We start from the raw sequence: 20,722 nt of genomic DNA on the forward strand, positions 1-20,722 counted from the left end.
AAAACAAACGACTGACTGTCAGCAGCAACTACACCTGCTCCATCAGTGACGGAGAGAAGAACTGAGACTGAGAGACATACAGCTGCAGGTCAAAGGTCAGAAACGCCCGCTCTTTGTACGGGTCAGGAGTTAGTACTGCAGAGGTCAGAGGTCAGCTTGCTGACAAACCATTTGAAACAGTTTGGAGCTAAAAGCACAACAGCAGAGGAAAGAAGAGACACTGCAGAGATGATGCAAAATATTGTGTTTTGTTCTCAGCTGTCAAAAAGTGTAACACACGTGTTCCAGCACAGCCTTTGTGTACTTTCACTTCTCCATACTGTCCATTGGAAATCCTGTTTGTTACTTTTTGATTTCAGTCCATGTGTCCAAAGCAAACTTCTGTCCCACACTTTCTCTGCTGACTCTTCACCGATGCTCAGATGATCTCAGATGATTTCACCAGAACTCATCAAAATTCGGGCTCCACAGAAACCCAGACGTCACTAAACAAGCGTAACAAGCAAAGTGAAAACTGGTCGTTCAGCTTTATTGACCAAAGATAAGCTCACATGTCACCTCATGACACAGACACTTATTTCCACAGCATGCACGAGGACTGACAATAAGTGTCTATAAAGCTACTTCTATCTGCCACACCTGTGCTTCTGTCATGGTTGCTCTCCTCTCACTCTGTCATTTATCCACAGTCTGCCTCCCTCTGCTCCGTCAGCTGACGTCCTCTCTACACCACCTGCTGTGTTTTATCCTGCAAAAACACATTTAAGAAGCGTTGCACCGAGTAACGGGAGGAACTGCTATAAAATCCATTTAAAGGAGGTGGTGCTGAGTGCTGTGACTGGGGTCCCACCACTGACATCACGGGTGGAGGACATGTTGGAAAACTGCTACAAAGTGCTGTGCAGCCAGCAGAGCTTACAGTCTGTCCTGTGTGTCATACAGGCTCTCACACTTAGTGTTTCTGTGACACATTGAAGAGAAGTTTGTGTTGTTCACAGTTGTGCTTGTACTGAGTGACAGCTGACATGACCTAACAGCAATAATGTGTCTGTGCTGAATGAGAAGTAACACACAATGAAGTCTTGATGCATCTCAATCATCCAGGAAAGTGAGTCTGTTGCTTCTGTTCATCTGGACGCAGCGTTTTGTGGGAGAAACGTGTCGTCATCATCAGGTGACGTCTTCAGTCTCAGCTGCAGGTTTCAGTCTTACAAACAGGACATTTGCATAAAGACTGAAAGCAGCTGCAGGAACGATGGGCTGGGAGCTCCGTTCCTTCATCTTAATTATGCAGATTCTCAGGACCATTGATCAACAACCACTGATCCATGTCCATGAGTCCCATTCACAGAGATGTGGGAATGGCTGCAGTCACAGCATGTAAGATGGAAATAAATGAGAAGTATTTAGCTGAAGTGGATTTGATTTATGTTACTTCTTTTTTAACTTGTAGTTCTACATTGGAAGATTATTGTGATATTGGAATATAAAAATACATTTATATTCTATTACTTTTTTTTCTCAAAAAAAATAAATCTATTTTTCATTTTGTAGCAGCATAGAGCTTTTTTCCAATTATTTTTTAAAAGTCAGGTCAAGGCTCCAAAAGCCCAAAGGCGATATAACAGTTTGTGTTTGCTACATGGATCATTGTAGTTCAGCTTTCCTTTGTTATATTTCTTTAAGAGCTCAAAATGTGTTCATTACATAAATCAAATGTAATTTTCTCTGTAGCACTTCATGGATTTCATAAGCAACACACTGTAGTTGTTCACACAAAGCATAAAGGTAAAAACAATATACACAGTGTTATCTTCATTTTAGATGTCACAAAGTATTTGCGGCTCCCAGTGTTTTCCCGAACCCTGACCCTTTGCGTGGAAACCGGGTCCAAAAGGCTCTTTGGGTGTTAAAGGTTGCTGACCCCTGCACTAGGCCCACTAGTCCCCAGAGATCAGGAAAAGGGCCTGAGGGTGCTGTGTTTGGAGTCTGCTGGTTACAGTGTGCAGGACCTCACAGGCTGCTGCAGCGTTAGCAGAGGGCGGGACATACACAGCTATCATAATCACGTGTGTAAACTCTCGTGGTAGATAGTACGGTCTCATGCTAACCGCTAGCAGCTCAATGTCCTTACAGCATAGCGTCTCTTTGATAGAGAAATGCCCAGAGTTACACCATCTATCGTTCACAAACACAGCCAGACCCCCTCCTCCCTTCTTACCACTCTCCGCTGTTCTGTCATAAGAGGCTCAGCAGCTAAAGCAGCACACCTGGGTCTCCCAGCCTATTAAAAGCAGCCCTTTGCTTCACCTGCTTCACTAAACATTATTATTTTAAGCAGAGTGGTGTGATTTATGTAGGCATTGCTGTGTGACAGGATGACTGTTATGGCCCTGTCCATAATCTGTTTTGGTGGCTGTTGTTGTCTGTGCCTTTAAGTTTTGCAGGTCCCGCAGTGGATGAGCTGACGGCTGCTGATTGGTCCCCTGGCCATGTGATCCTCTTCAAATCCCTCACCAGCAGTTGTCCTGGGGCAGCCACTGACAGCAGCAGCAGACCTGACCCTGGCCTCCAACACCTGAGACATTTGTGCCTGTGACTTTTTGCGACTTTTCGGAGTTTTGTATATAGTGTGTACATTAGTTTTCATTGTAAATAGCACATTGTAAATAGCACTGCAACAGAAGGGGTGAGCTGCCTTATTGTTTTTCCTTGCACTGTTTTCTCCTGTTTATTTCAGTTAGGGAGTTAGGTGTAGCGCTTGTCTTTTGTTTGATGTTTGATTTCACATAGGGTTTTAGATAACACCTTCTCCTGACTTAGCTTGTTTTGTTTGTTATTTTGGCCTTTGTTCACCCCGGAGCTTTTTTTTTGCAGTGTAGAAAAATAAATCACGATTCACTAAGAAATTGGTTTCCCTTTGTGTATGGTTTTGGGGACCAGGGCGGGGCAATCCTTCCAAACTTGTGTTGCGTTCCTGTACCCCTAGACTGGGGCGTAACAATGACTTTTCTTGCACACCCACCAAATGAGGGCGCACATGCTTCCACGCCCACTGGTGACTGCACACATCCTTTCAAGGAAGCATTTCATTCATCCCTAACAAATGGAACAAAACACTGTGCAGCGTGTTCAGGTTTGAACGTGGCCCTGGCCTCTCTCTGCATCCACCTGGCACATGCAACACACATCCACTCCCTGCTGAACTGCTTGTATTTGATGTGTTGAAGTTTTGGTAAAGTTTGAATAAATTCCACTTTATTTATAGGAACATTTCATCTGTGGACTCCTGCTTCCCCTCTCCTTGAGCCAGTTTGTGACGGGAACATGACATAAGAAAAGTAATTTATCCCTTTTTGATTCTGTGTATCTGGCGCTCATCCAGTGAGTTCACACTTGGCAGAAACAGACTGAATTTGTCTGGAGAACTTTGGCTTCAGCCAAGTTAGATAAACACACTGTGTCTCTGTCGAAACAGCAGTGTAGTTGTGGCACCCCTGTGAGGGAATGACCACATGAATATTATTTTGTGTAAAACACTCATGTAACGGGACATTTTTCATTGCTATATGTATTTATTTTCAGTTTCTTTAAGAGGATAGAAAATCCATGTAACAGGGATTCATTTTATGTTAGAAAGCAGTGAGGGCGGAACTTTGGTGCTTGCTCCGGGGTTTCGGGGAGCAGTAAGTGGAGCCCACCTTCCGCTGCTTCCTCAGACACGTTCTGGAGGAAAGCAGAGACGCATCGTGTCTTCCTTACTCTGCTCTTCACCTGCTTTTACAGGTCGGTACACGGTGCTCGCACCGAAAATGTTGTTTATTGTCACCATGGTTACCCACGTTAATGTGAATGGGAGAGTTAAGGCGGTCCGCCAAAGTTATTTATATGTAAACACGGGAGAAAACCAGAGGAGTGTCCCGCGCGACCGCACCGCGAGCCCGCTCGTTAGGTGGAGCGCTCGTGAAGCAGAGTCAGTGCGCTCCTATGCTCTGTGCAAACGTGTTGTAATGCTCCAATCAAATCAGTTCTGTGAGATGTGAATGTTAATAGTTCTGTTAAAGTGACTGAGTAGATTAGCTAGTGTAACACAAGCACTCTGAGCAACTCTGTGTAGCTAACAGAGGCATTCACTGATGTCAAGCCAGCCTCCAGTTTGTTTTACGTTCCCTGTGTATTCAAAGTATTACGGGAATGGATGTGGAAACCGGATTTCAAAATAAAAGCCAACTTCGAGTGAATAAACAGATATGTTAAGAACATAATAACATATAATTTAGGCTTTTTTTTTTTTTTTACAAACTCTAATGTTACATCTATATGACACAGCCTTGTACCCTAATTGTGCCCTGTCACTATCAAGGCCATCTTATTTTGGATTTCAAAGTAAAAGCCCTGTGAATCTTCATTTTTGAAGTACTCTTTCAATGAATTCATAATGCTCTTAAAAGCAAAAGTCGTATTTCCAAATACTATTTGAACTTTGTATCAACACTTTTCAACCGCAGGCTTTTTCACAGTAATACCATATCAAAATTAATTCTTTCTGATTTTGCTTTTCATAGTAATGGCCCTTTGAAATTGCCGATATTTGACTTAATCTCCTAACGATTCAAAATGCTCTAAAATGAAAAATTCTTGTTTCCACAGGGTAATTCCACTTTAGATCAACAGTATACAGCCCCACAGTGATACCATATCAATATCAAGTCATTCTGATTATGCCTTCCAAAATAAAAGCCTTTTCAAATTGTCCATAATTGACCTAACTTTCAGTGATTTCAAAATGCTCTAAAATGGAAAATTCCTGTTTCCACAGGATAGCTTCACTCTATATTTACAGTATACAGCCCCACAGTGATTCCATATCAATATCAAGTCATTCTGATTTTGCTTTTCATAGTAATGGCCCTTTGAAATTGCGGATATTTGACTTAATCTTCTAACGATTCAAAATGCTCTAAAATGAAAAATTCTTGTTTCCACAGGGTAATTCCACTTTAGATCAACAGTATAAAGCCCCACAGTGATACCATATCAGTATCAAGTCATTCTGATTTTGCTTTCAAAAATAAAAGCCCTTTCAAATTGTCCATAATTGACCTAACTTTCAGTGATTTCAAAATGCTCTAAAATGGAAAATTCCTATTTCCACAGGGTAATTCCACCTTAGATCAACAGTATACAACCCCACAGTGATACCAATATAGGTAATACATCAACATGGCTGCCGTGGCTAAGTTAGGAATATTTATAATGTCATTTCAAAACTTGCATATGATCTGCAATTTGTAGTAGAGATGGACCGATCCGATATTACGTATCGGTATCGGTCCGATACTGACCTAAATTACTGGATCGGATATCGGAGAAAAATAAAAAATGTAATCCGATCCATTAAATATCACGAAAGCACCTCACAAAACTTGCAACACGCCGTAACTCGCCTCAGAACGTTAGCACGTCGGAGCAGTATGCATCACGTGATAGAGCGGCTGTGGCATGCGGGACCTGTCGGTAGTCTGGATAGCATGTGGAGCTTCGCTAGCAACCCAGCATTTCATCTCCGACAAAGTTATCCCGAGAGAAGTAAAGCAAGTGTGTAAGTCCATCTCTGAATGTTTGTAAAGCATTCCCACGTTAAGCTTAACAAGCGACTGCCTCTCGCTTAATGATCAGCTGATCGGCTTTTCTGTCGCGAGTCCGTGTCTCTTGTTTGTTTTTGGCCCACTTTGCACCAGAAAGAGGAAACCAGCGGCTGAACAACAGCAGCACGTTTAAGCTTGATAAACTGTTGTTACAATTTATTTAATATTACTTTCTACTCGAGGATCTTTTACTACGTAGCTGACGCTGGTAACTGTGCAGGGGCGGATCTAGCAAAGTTTAGCCAGGGGGGCCGATAGGGCATTAACAGGGAAAAGGGGGCACAAAGACAGACTTTTCTTTCTTATTCTCATTTAAAATGTCCAGCTTTTAATAAATACTTATCTGACACCCAAAGTTTTAATTTGATGTAAAATGAATAGAAGTCCATTACTGTATATAGTGACTATTAAGTCTAATATATATACCCTAGTAAGCTATAGTACTTTTTCCTTTGGGAAGGTACCATCTGTGCAGTCTGCAATTTTGTTGAAGAAAGATGTTGAATCTATTTAATATTTCTTGAAAAATAATTGATTTCTGTGCATTTTTTTCACACTGCATCAAATTAAGGTTGATTACGTCGATTAAGCATCATGAGGTGGAGCGTGAGGGGTGGTTCCCTATTTTTTATTTATTTATTTTTGTTGTTGCTGGGAGTTGGAACCCTATTAGTTAGGTTGCTTAATATTTACGCTAAGTACTCTTTAAAATACCAGAATAGGGAGGATGGTGTAGGTCTAAGTTTATTAGATTGATCAGTATTGCTGAACTATGAAATACTTTTTTTGCATACAGGTATAACAGAATAGCTTTAGTGTAGTTGTTGTTTTAAACTTGAGTATGAACTTGCAGACTTGCAAAATGCAGCAAGATATTTTAAAAAACAGTTTTGTTGATTAAAAAACACTATATCGGATTCATATCGGTATCGGCAGATATCCAAATTTATGATATCGGTATCGGTATCGGACATAAAAAAGTGGTATCGTGCCATCTCTAATTTGTAGCAGATCTACTGACTGTCACAGAGCAGCTGGAGCAGTCTCAAATGCAGGTCAGTCCACTGCTGCCCCCTGTGGCCAAGTGCCACAGGGGGCAGCAGTGCCAGCTACTGTGCCAGCTACTGCTGGATGAACTCGTGACACATCTGCACCTGTTTCTATGAACACATTGAGTCTGAGTGGCTGCACTTACACTGGTGCATTCAACATATTGAAAGATGGCAGCAATGTGGATTGTCAAGACTCAAACCAACCATTGAGCAAAGACAGCAGGATCACTTGTTTCTGTTTGTTATACAGCCAGATTTACTCGTGACACACATGTGCAGCTGCTTTATCACCTATTCTGAATTTGTTTCAAGCACAATAAATTTGTTACACATGTTGGGATATTGTGTTTGTTTTAAATGTTATATACCTGTGTGGTATGTGACTTGTGTTGCCATGACGCCAGGTCTCTCTTGGAAATGAGATTTTTAATCTCAATGAGATTTTTTTTTACCTGGATAAATAAAGGACTAATTTGTCACTTTCAGTGTTTTCTGGTCTTCCAAAAGAAAAAAAACCTTCAACTACATGACATGCAGTTGTGTATTTGTTTTCACCTTATCATACACTTGAAGTTTTACAAATCACCACTTCTTTAGTGAATATCAGTTCGACGTGTATAGGGAAGCGCTGTCTAAGGTTCCCGTTATTGATGTTTGGGTGGTTGACCGGGACGGATTTTCTCCTGTCACTTTCTCATCATCCCTGACGTGTTCTCCGTTGTTGTTTCCCTGCTAATTTTAGCATCACACGGCACAGCTTCTGTATCACGTGGTATAAGGCTCCGCCCTTGTCATTTGTTGAGCAGGAAGAGTGAGCGCTTGTTTTTATGCAGAGTACGTCCCGGATCAAAATGTGAAGTTTTACAAATCACCACTTCTTTAGTGAATATCATTTCAGTCTCAGACAACCTCGTTTCTCTTACAGAGGTTGAATGCACCTTCTGCGGATGGCGGTACCACACAGTGTGCGTGGACTTCCCCTGCACAGAAGGCAACTACAAATGCTGTGAATGCTAAATAAACAGAAACAAATGATCCCTGTTGTCTTTGCTTGATGATTGGTTTGAGTCTTGACAATCCACATTGCTGGCGTTGCATCTTTCAATGGCAGCAATGGCAGGTATCAGTGCTCAAACCTTTTGTGTTTGTTTCCAACAAGTTGCCCACCTCGGGAAACAAAAATGTGTTCTTTTACTTGTCAGATGAACATATGAGACACTTTGACTCTTCAGTGCAGTGTGGAGCCTAACAAAGATCTGTTTTGTGTCCCAGCTGATCAGCAGGAGGAGGAGAGTCTGACGGAGCAGCAGAGGAACATTTTCAGCTACTTGGACTCAGCTCAGCCACTACAGAGGAAACAATGAGCTCAACACAGAAGGTGACAGACAGAGCAGGACCATATGACCAAAGATATTTATCACCATATACATTTGAACATTTGCCATAACGATGTAGCTGACGATATAATTGACACCAGACAAAATACTTTACAGCTGCACAACTTTATTAAAAACCCAACAATGTATTTTCACTGAAACAAGCAGCTGTTGTTTATGTGCATTAAAGTTATATAAAAATGTAACAGTGCAAATGCAAATTCCTCGCTGACAGTTTAACCAAAAGGCGTTTCCAGTGGAAACTGGCCCACACATCCTGAGCATAACCATGTATAATATCCACTAAACTTCAGAAGAGGTTATACAGTCGTGGCCAAAAGGTTTGAGAATTGCATAAATATTGGAACCTGGAGAAGTTGCTGCTTAAGTTTTTATAATAGCATTTTGCCTGCACTCCAGAATGTTATGAGGAGTGATCAGATGAACTGCATCGTCCTTCTTTGCCATGAAAACGAACTTAATCCCCAAAAAGCCTTACCACTGCATTTCATTGCTGTCATCAAAGGACCTGCTGAGACCATTTCAGTGATCGTCTTCTTAACTCAGGTGAGAATGTTGGCGAGCACGAGGCTGGAGATCATCATGGCTGTATCCCGATTCAGGTTCTGCAGCTTTAAAGTCCTCAAGGGCCGCGTACTCAAAGACCGCTAAGGCCGAAGTGCGAGGCTCGTAGGCTCGTGAAATGGGACGTCTAGCCTCCGTCGCGCTGCCCAGGTTGCCTAGCAACCATGATACTAACAGCTGGAAACGTTTCATACAGCTTTGTTTGACAGAAATGAAGGAGAACATATTTAGTTCATTTGTTTCTACATGAGCTCTGTGTGATTTGATGAGTATCTGAGGCTGAGACCACAGGACTGTGAAACATGATTGTTGGGCTTCATTTCTGTGCTGAACAGTCGTTTAAGATTAGCTGTAAATAACAATTAGCTGATGTTGTTCATGAGACTAAAGTCATCTCACTGTGGTAATGTAAATATAATATGGCCAATATTATAGTTATTATATTAATCACTTCACTCACAGACAAGTATCTGTGACAGTGTGTATACAGATGTATCATATATAAGAGACAAATATTGTTCGTTTAATATGTTGGTACTAAATTTGGCTCAGTGCTTACATATATGTGTAAAAAGCAAATGTAGGAGCTGTGATAACTGTGTCTGATAGAATGAAGAGTCGACTGATATATGAAATATTCCTTTATTGGGTGAGAAAATCAGACCATGTCATAACTGCTGTAAGTCACACAGAATAGATATCAGAGCCTTAAACAGGCTGACTTCTGCTAAATGGGTCAAACTGGGCAGAAAGTCTACAAACACATAACATCCTTATAGAATATGATGTAACACTATAGATCAACTTAGCTCAGAATATATAAAGCATATAAACAGTTACAGCAATATGATGCAACAAACACAGCAGCTACTGATCCAAAATACTCAAAGCTTCATAGAACTGAAACCAACATTTATTTTTAGCTCCATTCTGCTGCTGATACAGACTTTAGGTTTCTGAACATTAAACTTGTTGCTGCCTTTCATAGTGTATAACTTGAAGGCCCTGAGTACTTTCTCCCACACTGGAAACACTGGGATGATCACATTATTTGAACATTACCTAATAAGACTGATTCAGCACAGACAGTTATGTTAAACTTTCCTAGCAGTCCTTCACAAACAGGGAACAGTCTGTCTATTCTCTCCATCTGTCAGCTGCTGCTGGCTCTTCCTCCTCCTCTTCCTCACACACTGCTGAGTTTGTCCTGGTGGATCATCAGGGCTGCAAAGCCTCACAGATGATGTGCAGCAGTGGCTCCCTCAGTCTGTCCTCACTCTGGACACTTGCAGTCGTCACACATGGAAATCAAATGTGTGATAAGCTGCAGGATTCAAACACAAGTGTAACTTATAAACACATGTTCATACTTTTATTCCACAATCAGAGAGAAAGAAACAGAGAGAGAGTGCAGGACAGACAGACAGGTGACAGTCTCAGGTGTACACACTGCTACACAACAGCACCAGAGAAGCAGGATTTAGTGTTTGTGTTATTACGAGTGTAAACAAGAAGAGTTCCAGATGGTGCAGTGGACACATGTGTGACTGCTGTGATTAAAGCATCTTTCTTTCAGCTTAACGAGTGAACCGTCAGCTCGTTCAAACACACGTTAAAGTGCGTTTGGCTCGACACCACCGAACAGAGGCAGCAATATAACACAGCTAACATTAACAGTGCAGTGGATCCTGCTTGTGCCGTGATGTTCAGGACTGCAAACCGAGCAGCATCACTGACTTTCAGCTTGTTGTGTTTGTGGATATATGACTGACTTTAATTATCCACAAAATCATCACATTCTCTGTCAGATGAAGGTCGACTATTGAACGGCGTATATTTTAAAGGCTTTAAAACCAAGTTAACGTTGAAAGTACAAACATCACTAATGTCACATAACTCTGCCGACAAGGCATAGCTATGGCTATGAAATGCTCTTTGTGTATCACTTCTTCATTATGAAAGATGTCATTAATGCACTAGTAATGTCTCATCTGGAGTATTGTTCAATCATTTGGTCAGCAGCTAATGAGACAGATCTTAACAGACTTCAGTTAGTCCAGAATAAGGCGTCCAGATTAGTGTGAAGATGTTCATACTATACTAATATTGATCAAATGCATAATAACCTTTCTTGGCTTCCTGTACAGGCTAAAATATTCTATGGTTTACTTGTAGTTCTAAAGAAAGCAATTCTGTTAAACACACCACATTTATTCTGCTCAGCTGCAGTATCCAGATGAAATACATCATCATATTACACAGTTTTCAACAAGCTGCAATTTAGTAAATGCTCGAGTTAAAAGTAACGTTTTGTAAAACTGTTACATTTAGAGCAACTTTTAAGTGGAATAAGTTGCCTTAAAAAATTAGAGAATTATTCAAAACTTCAATGAACACTTAAAAGCCGATTTACAGAGCTTTTAGTTGTTGTAAATATTGTAAGACATGATTTGTTTTTGAAATTTGTGTAATGTGCCTCAATGTTATTGATATTATTATTATTATTATTGATTGCTTATATTTGAACAATTGTGAAACCTCACTGTGGATGTAAGAGTGAAATTATGTGGATATCTTGAATCCACTTTATTGTGTAATATTTTATGTGAGTATTTGACGGAAGACGAGCAACATCTGTTGTGGAAGCTAACGGGGTTCCTTTAGAATAAACAAACATAGGATTTATTATCACTGAATAATTCTGTATAAATCTATACAAATTATAGAAATATGTAATAGGAAACAACAAAATAATCTAAATTATAAAAGTGTGTGTGTGTGTGTGTGTGTGTGTGTGTGTGTGTGTGTGTGTGTGTGTGTGTGTGTGTGTGTGTGTGTGTGTGCATGATTTTAGTGTTTGAACAGTCATGAATTATCTTTAACAGCAGGTTGGATGTAATGTGTTAGAACTACCAGCAGGTGGGGATAAGAGACCTTTAAGGTGTTTGGTGCCACGCTCCACCTTCAGGTTTAAAACTAGTGTTAATGGAGTTTGAAGGTTGAGTTTGTTCCACGACTGCATTTCACTCACTGCCTCTGTTTGTATCTCTGTCACTGCAGGACCAACATGGAGCCAGAAGTCAGCGCTCTCAGGAGGCCGACAAACCTCACAGAAGAAAGGGAGAGAAAAAACACACCTGTGACGAGTGTGGGAAGGGTTTTACTGTGAGGGCTAAACTAAAACAGCATCAGGTCATCCACACTGGAGAGAGACCGTTCAGCTGTGACTTGTGTGGAAAGTCTTTTTCCTTGAAGGGTTACCTAAAAACACACCAACTCATCCACAGTGGAGTTAAAGCGTACAGCTGTGATCAGTGTGGCAGAGCTTTTACTCACAGTAGCCACTTACAGAGGCATCTAGTTACCCACTCTGGAATTAAGGCATACAGCTGTGACATCTGTGGAAAAACTTTCAGCCTGAGAGAGAGCCGAAATACACACCTACGCATTCACACTAGACATGATGTGTACTGCTGTGAACAGTGTGGCAAAGAGTTTATAACTCACACAGACTTACAACGACACATGTTTACCCACACTGAGGAGAGACCTTATCAATGTGACCTGTGTGAGAAGACTTTTAAATCTCCACGTCACCTGAGACGACACCAACAGATCCACACCAGAAAGAGACTCTACAAGTGCAGCTACTGTGAGGTATGTATTTATATTGTTATCTTGTCATTTTAGCCTGACTGTTTGGAACAACTCTGCTCATTAAACTGTGTTAGCATGTTAGCAATTCTACTGCATGGAAAAGCAGCTCTGAGTGATTATTCAGATTTTCCTTTCAGTTATGATTTTAGTATTACTGTAGTATTATGGTGGTAGTATTGTAGTTATTGCAGCCCAGTAAACTGAGTGTGTTAACTGAAACAGTCAAATGTAGTTGGACGTCTGCAGAGATGCTCTTTATTTCAGGCGACGTTCAGGATACAAATGTTGAAGGACTGACTTACACTGTCTTTGTGTCTTTGTTTAGAAGCAGAGCGACACAGATGGATCCAGTTCTCAACCCTGTCATCACTGTGGTGGTGGGAAAGACTTTCATTGTGACCTCTGTGGAAAAACTTTCAGTCGGCAAGCTGCCCTTAAAACACATCAACGTAGACACACTGGAGACAAACTGAAATACTGCAAAGAATGTGGGAGAAGCTTCACCACACCAAGTGAGTTAAAACAACATGAACTGATTCACAGTGGGGTTAAAAAGCACCTCTGTGATCAGTGTGGGTCATCCTTCACCACTGCATGGAAGCTTAAATCACACAAACGAGTCCACACAGGAGAGAAACCACACAAGTGCAGACACTGTGACAGAAGCTTCTCACAGTCACATAGTCGTAACCTTCATGAACGTACACACATGGAAGGAAACTACAGCTGTGACCAGTGTGACAAGAGCTTCAGGAATCTCAGTTCATACTCTGCACACAAACGATCCCACGTTACTAATAAACTGTTTCACTGTTACCAATGTGCCCAAACATTCACCTCATTGTCTGCTCTGTGCAAACATCAGCGCGATCACTCAGGGCTGAAATCACTCCCATCACTGGATCACAGTGAATCTGAAGACACAGAAAGATCCTCTGGTTTCTGTGTCAGACTCAAAAAGCTTGAGATCAGGCTCCACAGAGTTCAGATAGAATCTCCTGTAAAAATCTGATGAGGCAGCTGTGAATCAAACTCTTCCCCTAGTTCCATTTTAAGCTTTCAAAACTGTCCTACTGTAGTGTTCATGTCAAGTGGTTAGCTTTCTTTTCATCAGTTGGTTGAAAAGTTTCAACATTATAAAGTTTATTATTATAAAGTTTTTGTTTTAATGTATTTTGATCCACATAAATGTTTTCTTGTTCAGGTTCTTTATGTTATTGAATCTTGCAAATGTTAAATAAAAAATTCAAATGTAAAATATCTTCACTGATGGTACAAATAAACTGTCCTTTCAGCTTTAGCTCCTAATTTATTCATTATTTATGGATGTAGCACAGCAGCCGTCTCTTGATTAACACATGGAGGGCTCGGGATCTGATGGTGTCGTCTCCCTAATTTGCCCACTCAGTAAATCTCACTCATGGCCAAGAAATTGAAATAAACCTTGTTTCCCTGCTGGATAGTGATCCACTGTAACTCTGCTCCTCCTTCCTGTTTAGGATTTCTGTGGCTGAAGTAAAATTCCCTCCATCCATCACTTATCCCAGCTAACCCAAAGTGAAATAAAGTTTTGCTGGTCTTAAAAAAGCATTACAATAATGGGCATTACCAATGCAAACTGAATGATACAGAAGATGAAAGAAGAGACTTTGATCAGTTAATAAAGCTCATGATCTGGATTCATTGTGGCTGCTACACAGATACTTCTGGGTCACTTCTCTCAGTTAGGAACCTTCCTCACCAAACTGACTGTTGGACCACACCCCTGGTTTCATGAGAAATTGTTTCAGCCATGATTTCTCTTCCTGTATTTCAGAGTAAAGACTGAAGTGACAAATGGAAGCATGTTTAAAAACACAATGTGAGAGAGACGTTGAGGTCCTTAGAAGTTACCCTGGGTTTTTCTGTCACCCTGCTAGATGTTACACACCTTGTTATTGGACTGATTTGTACTGCTGGACTACTCCTGCGGAGAGTAACAATACTCTTACTAATTAGCTCCCTTCCACAGCTTTGGGGATATTTATTTTTGTGTTTGCAGCGCTGTGAGCCAGAACAGCGAGAGAAAGATCTGCAACAGCGACGAGCCGAATGCTTACGTGAATCGCAGCAGCTGCACATGTGCTACGCTGAATTAGAGGATATCTTTGCTCTGGATTTCTATTTCTACTTTTTCATTTCTATATGATTCTTCTTGCATCTAAACAAAGATGATTCAATTTGCTAAATGTTGATGGCTCTTCGTGCTCAGGTGTAAATGAGACGTAATATTTGCTCTTGGTTTGGTTCTCCTGTACAGAACCTTGCAGTACAACAGAAACCTAAAAACATTATTTGTAGTTGTTATTCTTAGTTGTTCTGCTGCCTAAATACCACAGGGTCTGATTATGAAGTTATTGAGCTGCACATACGTTACGACCTGCTTAAGTTCGAGGTCACAGCGTCTGTAGAGCAGCTGGAACATAATGAAGTCTACAAGGTTAAAGTTTTCTCTTCAGTTATTGTTCTTTCTGCTGCTTGGTTTGATGGATCTGAGAGCTTTTGTTTTTATTATTGTTATTATAATTATCATTAATATTTTACTCTCTAGAAGCTTTAAAATAGTGTTTGTGTTTGAAAAAATTGATTTAAGAATTGAACAGAAACATCTGTCCTTCTGAAAATCGCCCAAAGGCACGGAGACAAAGTCAAAGGATGCAACCTGTAACTTTCTCTTCCTTCATGTCAGGACCATCATCCATGATTTATATAAAATGCATATAGCAACAGTAGCACTTTAGTTTGGACTTTATGATTTCTGTAACTGGAAAATATTATTTTGTTTAAAGACAGAAGTGACCGCATAGTTGCAACATCAAAGGGAAATATTAATTAATTAGCATCAAGTATATTTGTTGCTTAAGCGTTTGCACTATAACTTAAGTAGGATTATAACTTTTAAGGAAGGAAAGATTTCAGATATTTAGTTCACTGCTTCAGTTATTTTATATGAAATTAAAACATTTACGTTGGTCAAACATGATGCTCTAAATCAAATAAAAGTTTGAAAATAAATGATGTATTTTTAAATGCTGCAACAAATGTTCACAAAAAGTAACTATAATTAAAACCAGTTAAACAAAATCAAATGTTTGAATCATGCTTAACCAAATGCCAGGCTGCAGAGCTGAACCTAAAGTATACGTAGAAAGATTTCAACATCTGAGCAGTTTTTAATGTTTTTATCACATATAAATGTCACAGCAGTGGGTCCTGGCCCAATGCTTTGTGTTTTTGCTTTTCTTTGACTCTTGTTTTTCTTGGTTTTTGTTCTTCTTATTTATCAGGCTCTCAGTAATCTTAGTTCTCCCTCCCTCAGTGTTCATTTCAGCCTGTGTTTAGTTTCTGTTCCCGTGTCCCACGTTTCATCGTTTCATGTCGAGTCAGCCCTGTCTCTCTGTTTCCTGTGTCTCCCCAGTCAGCCCCGCCTCCCTCGGGCACTCATGTGTGATACAGAGTAATAAACCTGACTACATTTGCTGCACTCTCTTTATTACCTGTTACTTTAAAATTCATACACTAATTATGTCTGCCCATCTCTCTAATGTGAAGGTCAAAGGTCAACATCCCAGTGACATAAGAATAATCCCAAAGGGGCAAAGGCAGCGGTTAATTTAGCACATTTAGCATTAAGGGTACAGCAAGGATGTACTTTTACTTATTGTGGCAGGGGTGTGGTCTCTGGCCTGCTGCAGTGGAGGCTGGTGGCGGGACGTTGGACGGCACAGGTGAGGGTGATGGAGCTCATGACTCTCCCCTTTATAGTGACGGAGGAGACTGGCGTGGGGGAAGCGTGTAGTGGAGGAAGCCGAGGAGAGAGCTGGTTTCTGGCTACAAAGACGGCGTCAAACCAGAAAAGATTGCTCGTGGTCAAATAATGTGTCAATCACCTGTGAATCAAACTGTGTGTGGCTCAGTTCATGTCACAGTGTTGTTTAGTATATCTTCACTTGTCTCACTCTCCTTCTGTTCTGTCCATCAGGACGATCCTCAGCGCTTACACAGATCCTCCATCGATGTTTTGGATCCAATCAGTGATCAGTTCTACGAGGAGGCCTGGATGTTCACCAGCGCTCGCTACACCTCCATCTACCAGAAGGTGAGTGTACTCCTTTGTACTCAGATTAACATTTTACTTCTTAAAATACATTTTCATATATGAGCTTTCTATTATTTCATGGCCATTTAATCAATATTAAAATTACAAGCATATCAACAAAGGTGAAGCTGGTTTTTTCCACTTGCTGTCACACAGTCATGGAGGAATACAATAAATACATAATCAGTCATAGATCCTGAACAATGACATTAAAAGAAAGTCTGTGGCTCTAAAAACTAAACAGTATAAAGACATGCTCCAAGCTGCTGTTTCTCTCCTACTCCTCTAGGTTTTCCACTGTCGGCCATCCAGCGATGCTGGAGGGCTACCTGGCCAATGCTGGCCTACACAAAGAGGTCCCGGCTCGGAGGAGCTGAAGAAGATCCTTGCCTTCCTCGTCAGTTTCCTCTTCAGTTCCTATCCCAACAAAACCTTCTTGCACCTATTAGCTCCAAAGAGGCTATGGTGCCCGTGGAGGTCTGGACCTGAGGCCTGTGCTCATCACGTGGATAGAAAACACTCTGACACCATTCTGGAGGTCTGATGGGACTCTGACCAAAACACAGATGAAATAAAACTTGTGGCTGGAGCTTTTAAAATTACTTTTTCACCTCATAGATTAATGCTCATGATTGCATGTTAGCCAGACAGCATCTCCCCAAGGTGAAACTCTCAGGAGACATTTACTCTTAAACTGTAATCTGGTTGAGACTACTTGAGGAGATCTTAGTAGCGAGTATGTGGATTTAGTCTCTTCACCAACAGCAGACAGACCCATGCCAAGAAAGCAGACATGTTCTCAAAGAAAGCCGAGAGCAGAGATTGGAAAAAGCTAAAAAGAAAAAGCTGCAGCTTCAGACGACTATCTGCCTGTAAGGCTGAAAAAGTCCAGTTATGCTCTATTTTGGAAAAGCTCCCAGTTTTGTTAACCTGGACTTTTATTTGCCCTCTTCTGCTACAGATGTTGACTGTGACCTCAGAGGCCAACTGGACCACACAGCTGCAGCAGGAGTGAGGGAGAGGAGTCTTCATCCAGCTTCAAAGAAAACATCCAGGTAAAGTGACGTGGATCAGCGGATAAAGCCGTCTCCACTTTCAAAGGAGATCCTCTGAGAGAGAGACTCTCTGAGCCATTTTAGCCTCAAATTATAGGACTTTATAGTACAGCAACACTTTTAAAGGACAAAAATAACATAAACTGTGACTGTAATACAAACAAAGTATTGCATGTGTTTTTAAAAGTGTTCCTCCGATGGGCAGGATATCACTATTAGACTGTCCCACCAGCCAACTTCAACAAGAGACCACAGCAGCATTCAGTGATCAGCACAGATGTTCCTCTAACACTCAGCATCTGATCCCTGTTGGTCTGTGTGCTTCTGCTTTTGCTCAGTTAGAAACCCTGCAGCAACCCGACCCAAAACTGTGTCTTCTTGTTGGCCTCAACGTTGAAGTGTCAAACGTCCAACATCTGGAAAGGAAACCACGCCAGTGTACTGTGATGTTTCACCAACATGTGGCAGACGCTGGTCCTGCCTTTCATGCTGACATCAGCAGAGAGCCCCGCCTACCTCAAAGCCTCCCCTGTCATGTATTGATCAGGATGATTATGAAGATGAGCGAGTGCAAATAAGACTGTAAAAGTCCACGAGCAGAATGTTTGGATGCTTTCTAATGATTCATGAATATCATGAGAGTGTTTGTGTGTTTTGTCTTTTCTTTGCTGACGTTTCTTACTAACAAAGACAATTTACGCTCTGTGTGTGTTTTCATCCTTACCAGCCGCACTCTAACTGCAATGAAGGAAACAAACTGTAGAAATGGTCGACTCAGTGACTTCATAAAATATTGAAGTGGTTCAGGTAGAGCCAGTTTTTAAATGACCATGAACACTGAGCGTATTGTATCTGTACAGCATGTTTTTCTATTAGACAGATTTGTAACAGAGGCCTTGCTCTCAGTAAGTTTGAAATCCTTTTCTGATTTATTTTGTAATCTCTGATCTTTGTGTATCCTGCTCAGTTTGCGTGCTGCCTGTAGGAGTTTCTGTCTTTGTATTTGAAGAGAATTCATTGAATATACTCAGCTGCTTCCCTTTGGTGCCTCACACATCACTGAAGTTTTTCAGTGTCCAGTTATTTGTTTTTAATAGCTGTTTGAATTCTCTGTATGTTTGACCCTGTAGACTGTTTAATGGACTGCTCGTCTTCCTGTTTGTAACCACTGCCTGTTTAAGACTAAAGATTTGGATTTTTGACTTTAACACAGCCTCTGCGTGTCGTCCCTTTGTGTCCTCGTCCTCTGTGAATGTGTCACAGATGTTTCCATGATAATAACACAGCTTTCCCACAGTGGCTTGCAGCAGCATTTATTCACAGCACATTTGAGAAAGGTTCAGATTAACTCGATGAGTTTATATTCAGAATGATTCTGACAGTGGGCCACTGTGAATTGTGATCTTTCATCAGGTCAATGTTTAAGTTCAGTATTTCAAAGCAGGAGCTATGAACAGTCATCATGTTGGCATTAGAATTATTATTATTAATCATTATTAATAATGTCGTTACTCATGTATAACTTTGATTAGTATACATGAATTTTATCAATAGTAAAAATAATGAATAATTCATGTATAACTTTTATTGTGTTTTGTATATTAATTATATTTAAATAGAGATGTTGACCCTGTCTCTACAGTAGCATCAGTGTAACATACATTATTGGTCCAAGCTGTCATAAATGGGGAGCCTGATCCTTTATTATGAAAACATGACGAGTATTTTTCTTGTCAGTTGGGAAGAAGTTGGTCTTTTTTTCCTTCTTTTTGCTCAGTTTGTCTTTTCTTTGATAATTGAAACTCTGATCAAACCTACTCATGTTCACAGCATGTAAAAGCAGCTGACAGTCCGTGGCATTGTTGTTTGTAGAGGTGCAGTGTAGTGGGAGCATAAATCAAAAGAAAACAGTAACATTTATGTAATAAAACATCTGAATGAAAATGAACAGGCCCTTTATGAACTTCAAAGGGATCTGAAAACAACACTTTTTAAAAGAGTATCTTGGGGTGTAGGTGGTCAAAATAGAAAACTGAGCTGAGACTCTAAGTTCAATCCATCCATTGGTTTTTACTTAGGAGGAAGAAATGTCAGGCTGGTGCAGGCTGGTTAGGTGCATGTGGTTATCTTTACCTAAATGAGTTCACTTTGTGGCTGCCAGGTTGGGCAGAAGTACCTGTCCCCTGTTAGGCTTAGCAAGGTTCTCCAGGAGTTTCTCCATGGGTAGAGCTTCTAGCTCCTCCAGCACATCTGTGGCCGTGCAGGCTGCCACTTTCTTGGTTGCTCTTTTTACCCCACTGGTGGATGAGCTGCAATGGTCTCCATTTGTCCCATATGTGTTTACTTCTTCTTCTTCTTTTGCATATTAAACACATTATTCTGTTTCTATGTATTTGCTATGATTTGCTATTTGTTAAGTAACATTGCTTCACTCACTATGCCGGGTTTGTGTGTGGAAGCATTCAGTTGCTGGCAAATCAAACATTCTGCAAATGAAGCTGAATACTCAGTTACATGTTTCTTTACATTTTATTATGTTACAGATTAAGTCATTTGTTCTTACTTTGTTTGTCTTTTCAGTCTTCATGAGGGTCAGGTGTGGGGAAACGCCCGCCCGGCATTTCCTCATTTTAAAGTCCTGCTGATGTCACACATGACATCAGCAGGTCAAACCAAGTGGAGGGGTTTGTTTGTCCATAGAGATGCTTCCTTTTGTTTGTTTTAAGGTTTAAATGGATTTGTTGAATGTGTTTCTTTTCATCAATACTGCCATTTAGTTGTGTAAATGTGCATGTTAGAAGTGTGAAGAGGTTTTGTGTTTAGAAATTGTTAGCAGAGCTGCCCTGTGCAGCATTTATGGCATAATACTTTTAAGGGAGAATAAAAAGTCGACACATACATCTCATTCCTGACGGAGGACTCTACCACAACCCCTCTCCAGTCCATTCACAGAGTCATTGCATGATAAGACATGGATAGGATATGGGCGGGGCCTTTTACCGTCATTTTATTAAGACACAAAGTACAAACACCTGTGGACACATAATCCAACACCCCCACTTGTACACAGGTTGGGGGGAAAAACAATCCTCCAAAAAAAACATCTTATATTCCAAACACGAATCCAGAGAATTTGTCTAACTTAGACTTTGAGACTGGTTTCGTCATCATATCTGCTACCATTGACTCAGTTGGACAGTAATCAATGAGC

The 20,722-nt window shown here is 40.7% G+C and overlaps 2 protein-coding genes across 5 annotated transcripts; both read left to right on the top strand.

Annotated features, from left to right (window-relative positions):
• The first annotated feature begins 3,716 nt into the window (after positions 1–3,716).
• LOC308398497 (uncharacterized protein) lies at positions 3,717–14,809 on the top strand. Of its 2 annotated transcripts, XM_080885161.1 has the most exons (5): positions 3,729–3,786; positions 5,158–5,210; positions 7,973–8,078; positions 11,722–12,318; positions 12,644–14,809. In XM_080885161.1, the coding sequence occupies exons 3-5, from the start codon at positions 8,061–8,063 to the stop codon at positions 13,328–13,330; spliced, it is 1,302 nt and encodes a 433-aa protein (XP_080741287.1). In that variant the 5' UTR covers positions 3,729–3,786; positions 5,158–5,210; positions 7,973–8,060; the 3' UTR covers positions 13,331–14,809. The 2 variants fall into 2 exon arrangements, with proteins under 2 accessions (XP_080741286.1, XP_080741287.1); XM_080885160.1 differs by lacking the exon at positions 5,158–5,210 and having other exon boundaries at positions 3,717–3,786.
• A 1,332-nt stretch (positions 14,810–16,141) lies between these two features.
• Positions 16,142–20,478, top strand: LOC308398856 (phospholipase D1-like). 3 transcript variants are annotated; one of them, XR_013972030.1, is made up of 4 exons: positions 16,142–16,456; positions 16,746–17,328; positions 17,418–17,511; positions 17,850–20,467. XR_013972030.1 is itself a non-coding variant. In XM_080885710.1 (4 exons), the coding sequence occupies exons 1-3, from the start codon at positions 16,235–16,237 to the stop codon at positions 17,469–17,471; spliced, it is 525 nt and encodes a 174-aa protein (XP_080741836.1). In that variant the 5' UTR covers positions 16,144–16,234; the 3' UTR covers positions 17,472–17,511; positions 17,854–20,478. The 3 variants fall into 3 exon arrangements, 2 of the variants coding, with proteins under 2 accessions (XP_080741836.1, XP_080741835.1); XM_080885710.1 differs by having other exon boundaries at positions 16,144–16,456; positions 16,746–16,994; positions 17,854–20,478; XM_080885709.1 differs by having other exon boundaries at positions 16,146–16,456; positions 16,746–16,994; positions 17,850–20,473.
• Positions 20,479–20,722: the final 244 nt, after the last annotated feature.

This window comes from Rhamphochromis sp. 'chilingali' (genome assembly GCF_963969265.1).
Source record: "Rhamphochromis sp. 'chilingali' genome assembly, chromosome: 1".
Classification (NCBI taxonomy): domain Eukaryota; kingdom Metazoa; phylum Chordata; class Actinopteri; order Cichliformes; family Cichlidae; genus Rhamphochromis; species Rhamphochromis sp. 'chilingali'.

Bases quoted from the DNA above. Each gene is read 5' to 3' on its own strand.
- LOC308398497 (XM_080885160.1), top strand. The intron at 12,319-12,643 runs GTATGTATTTAT...GTCTTTGTTTAG, and splicing joins ACAAGTGCAGCTACTGTGAG to AAGCAGAGCGACACAGATGG.
- LOC308398856 (XM_080885710.1), top strand. From the start codon at position 16,235: ATGTGTCAATCACCTGTGAATCAAACTGTGTGTGGCTCAGTTCATGTC. The intron at 16,457-16,745 runs GTGAGTGTACTC...CTACTCCTCTAG, and splicing joins ACACCTCCATCTACCAGAAG to GTTTTCCACTGTCGGCCATC. The intron at 16,995-17,417 runs GTCTGATGGGAC...CTTCTGCTACAG, and splicing joins ACTCTGACACCATTCTGGAG to ATGTTGACTGTGACCTCAGA.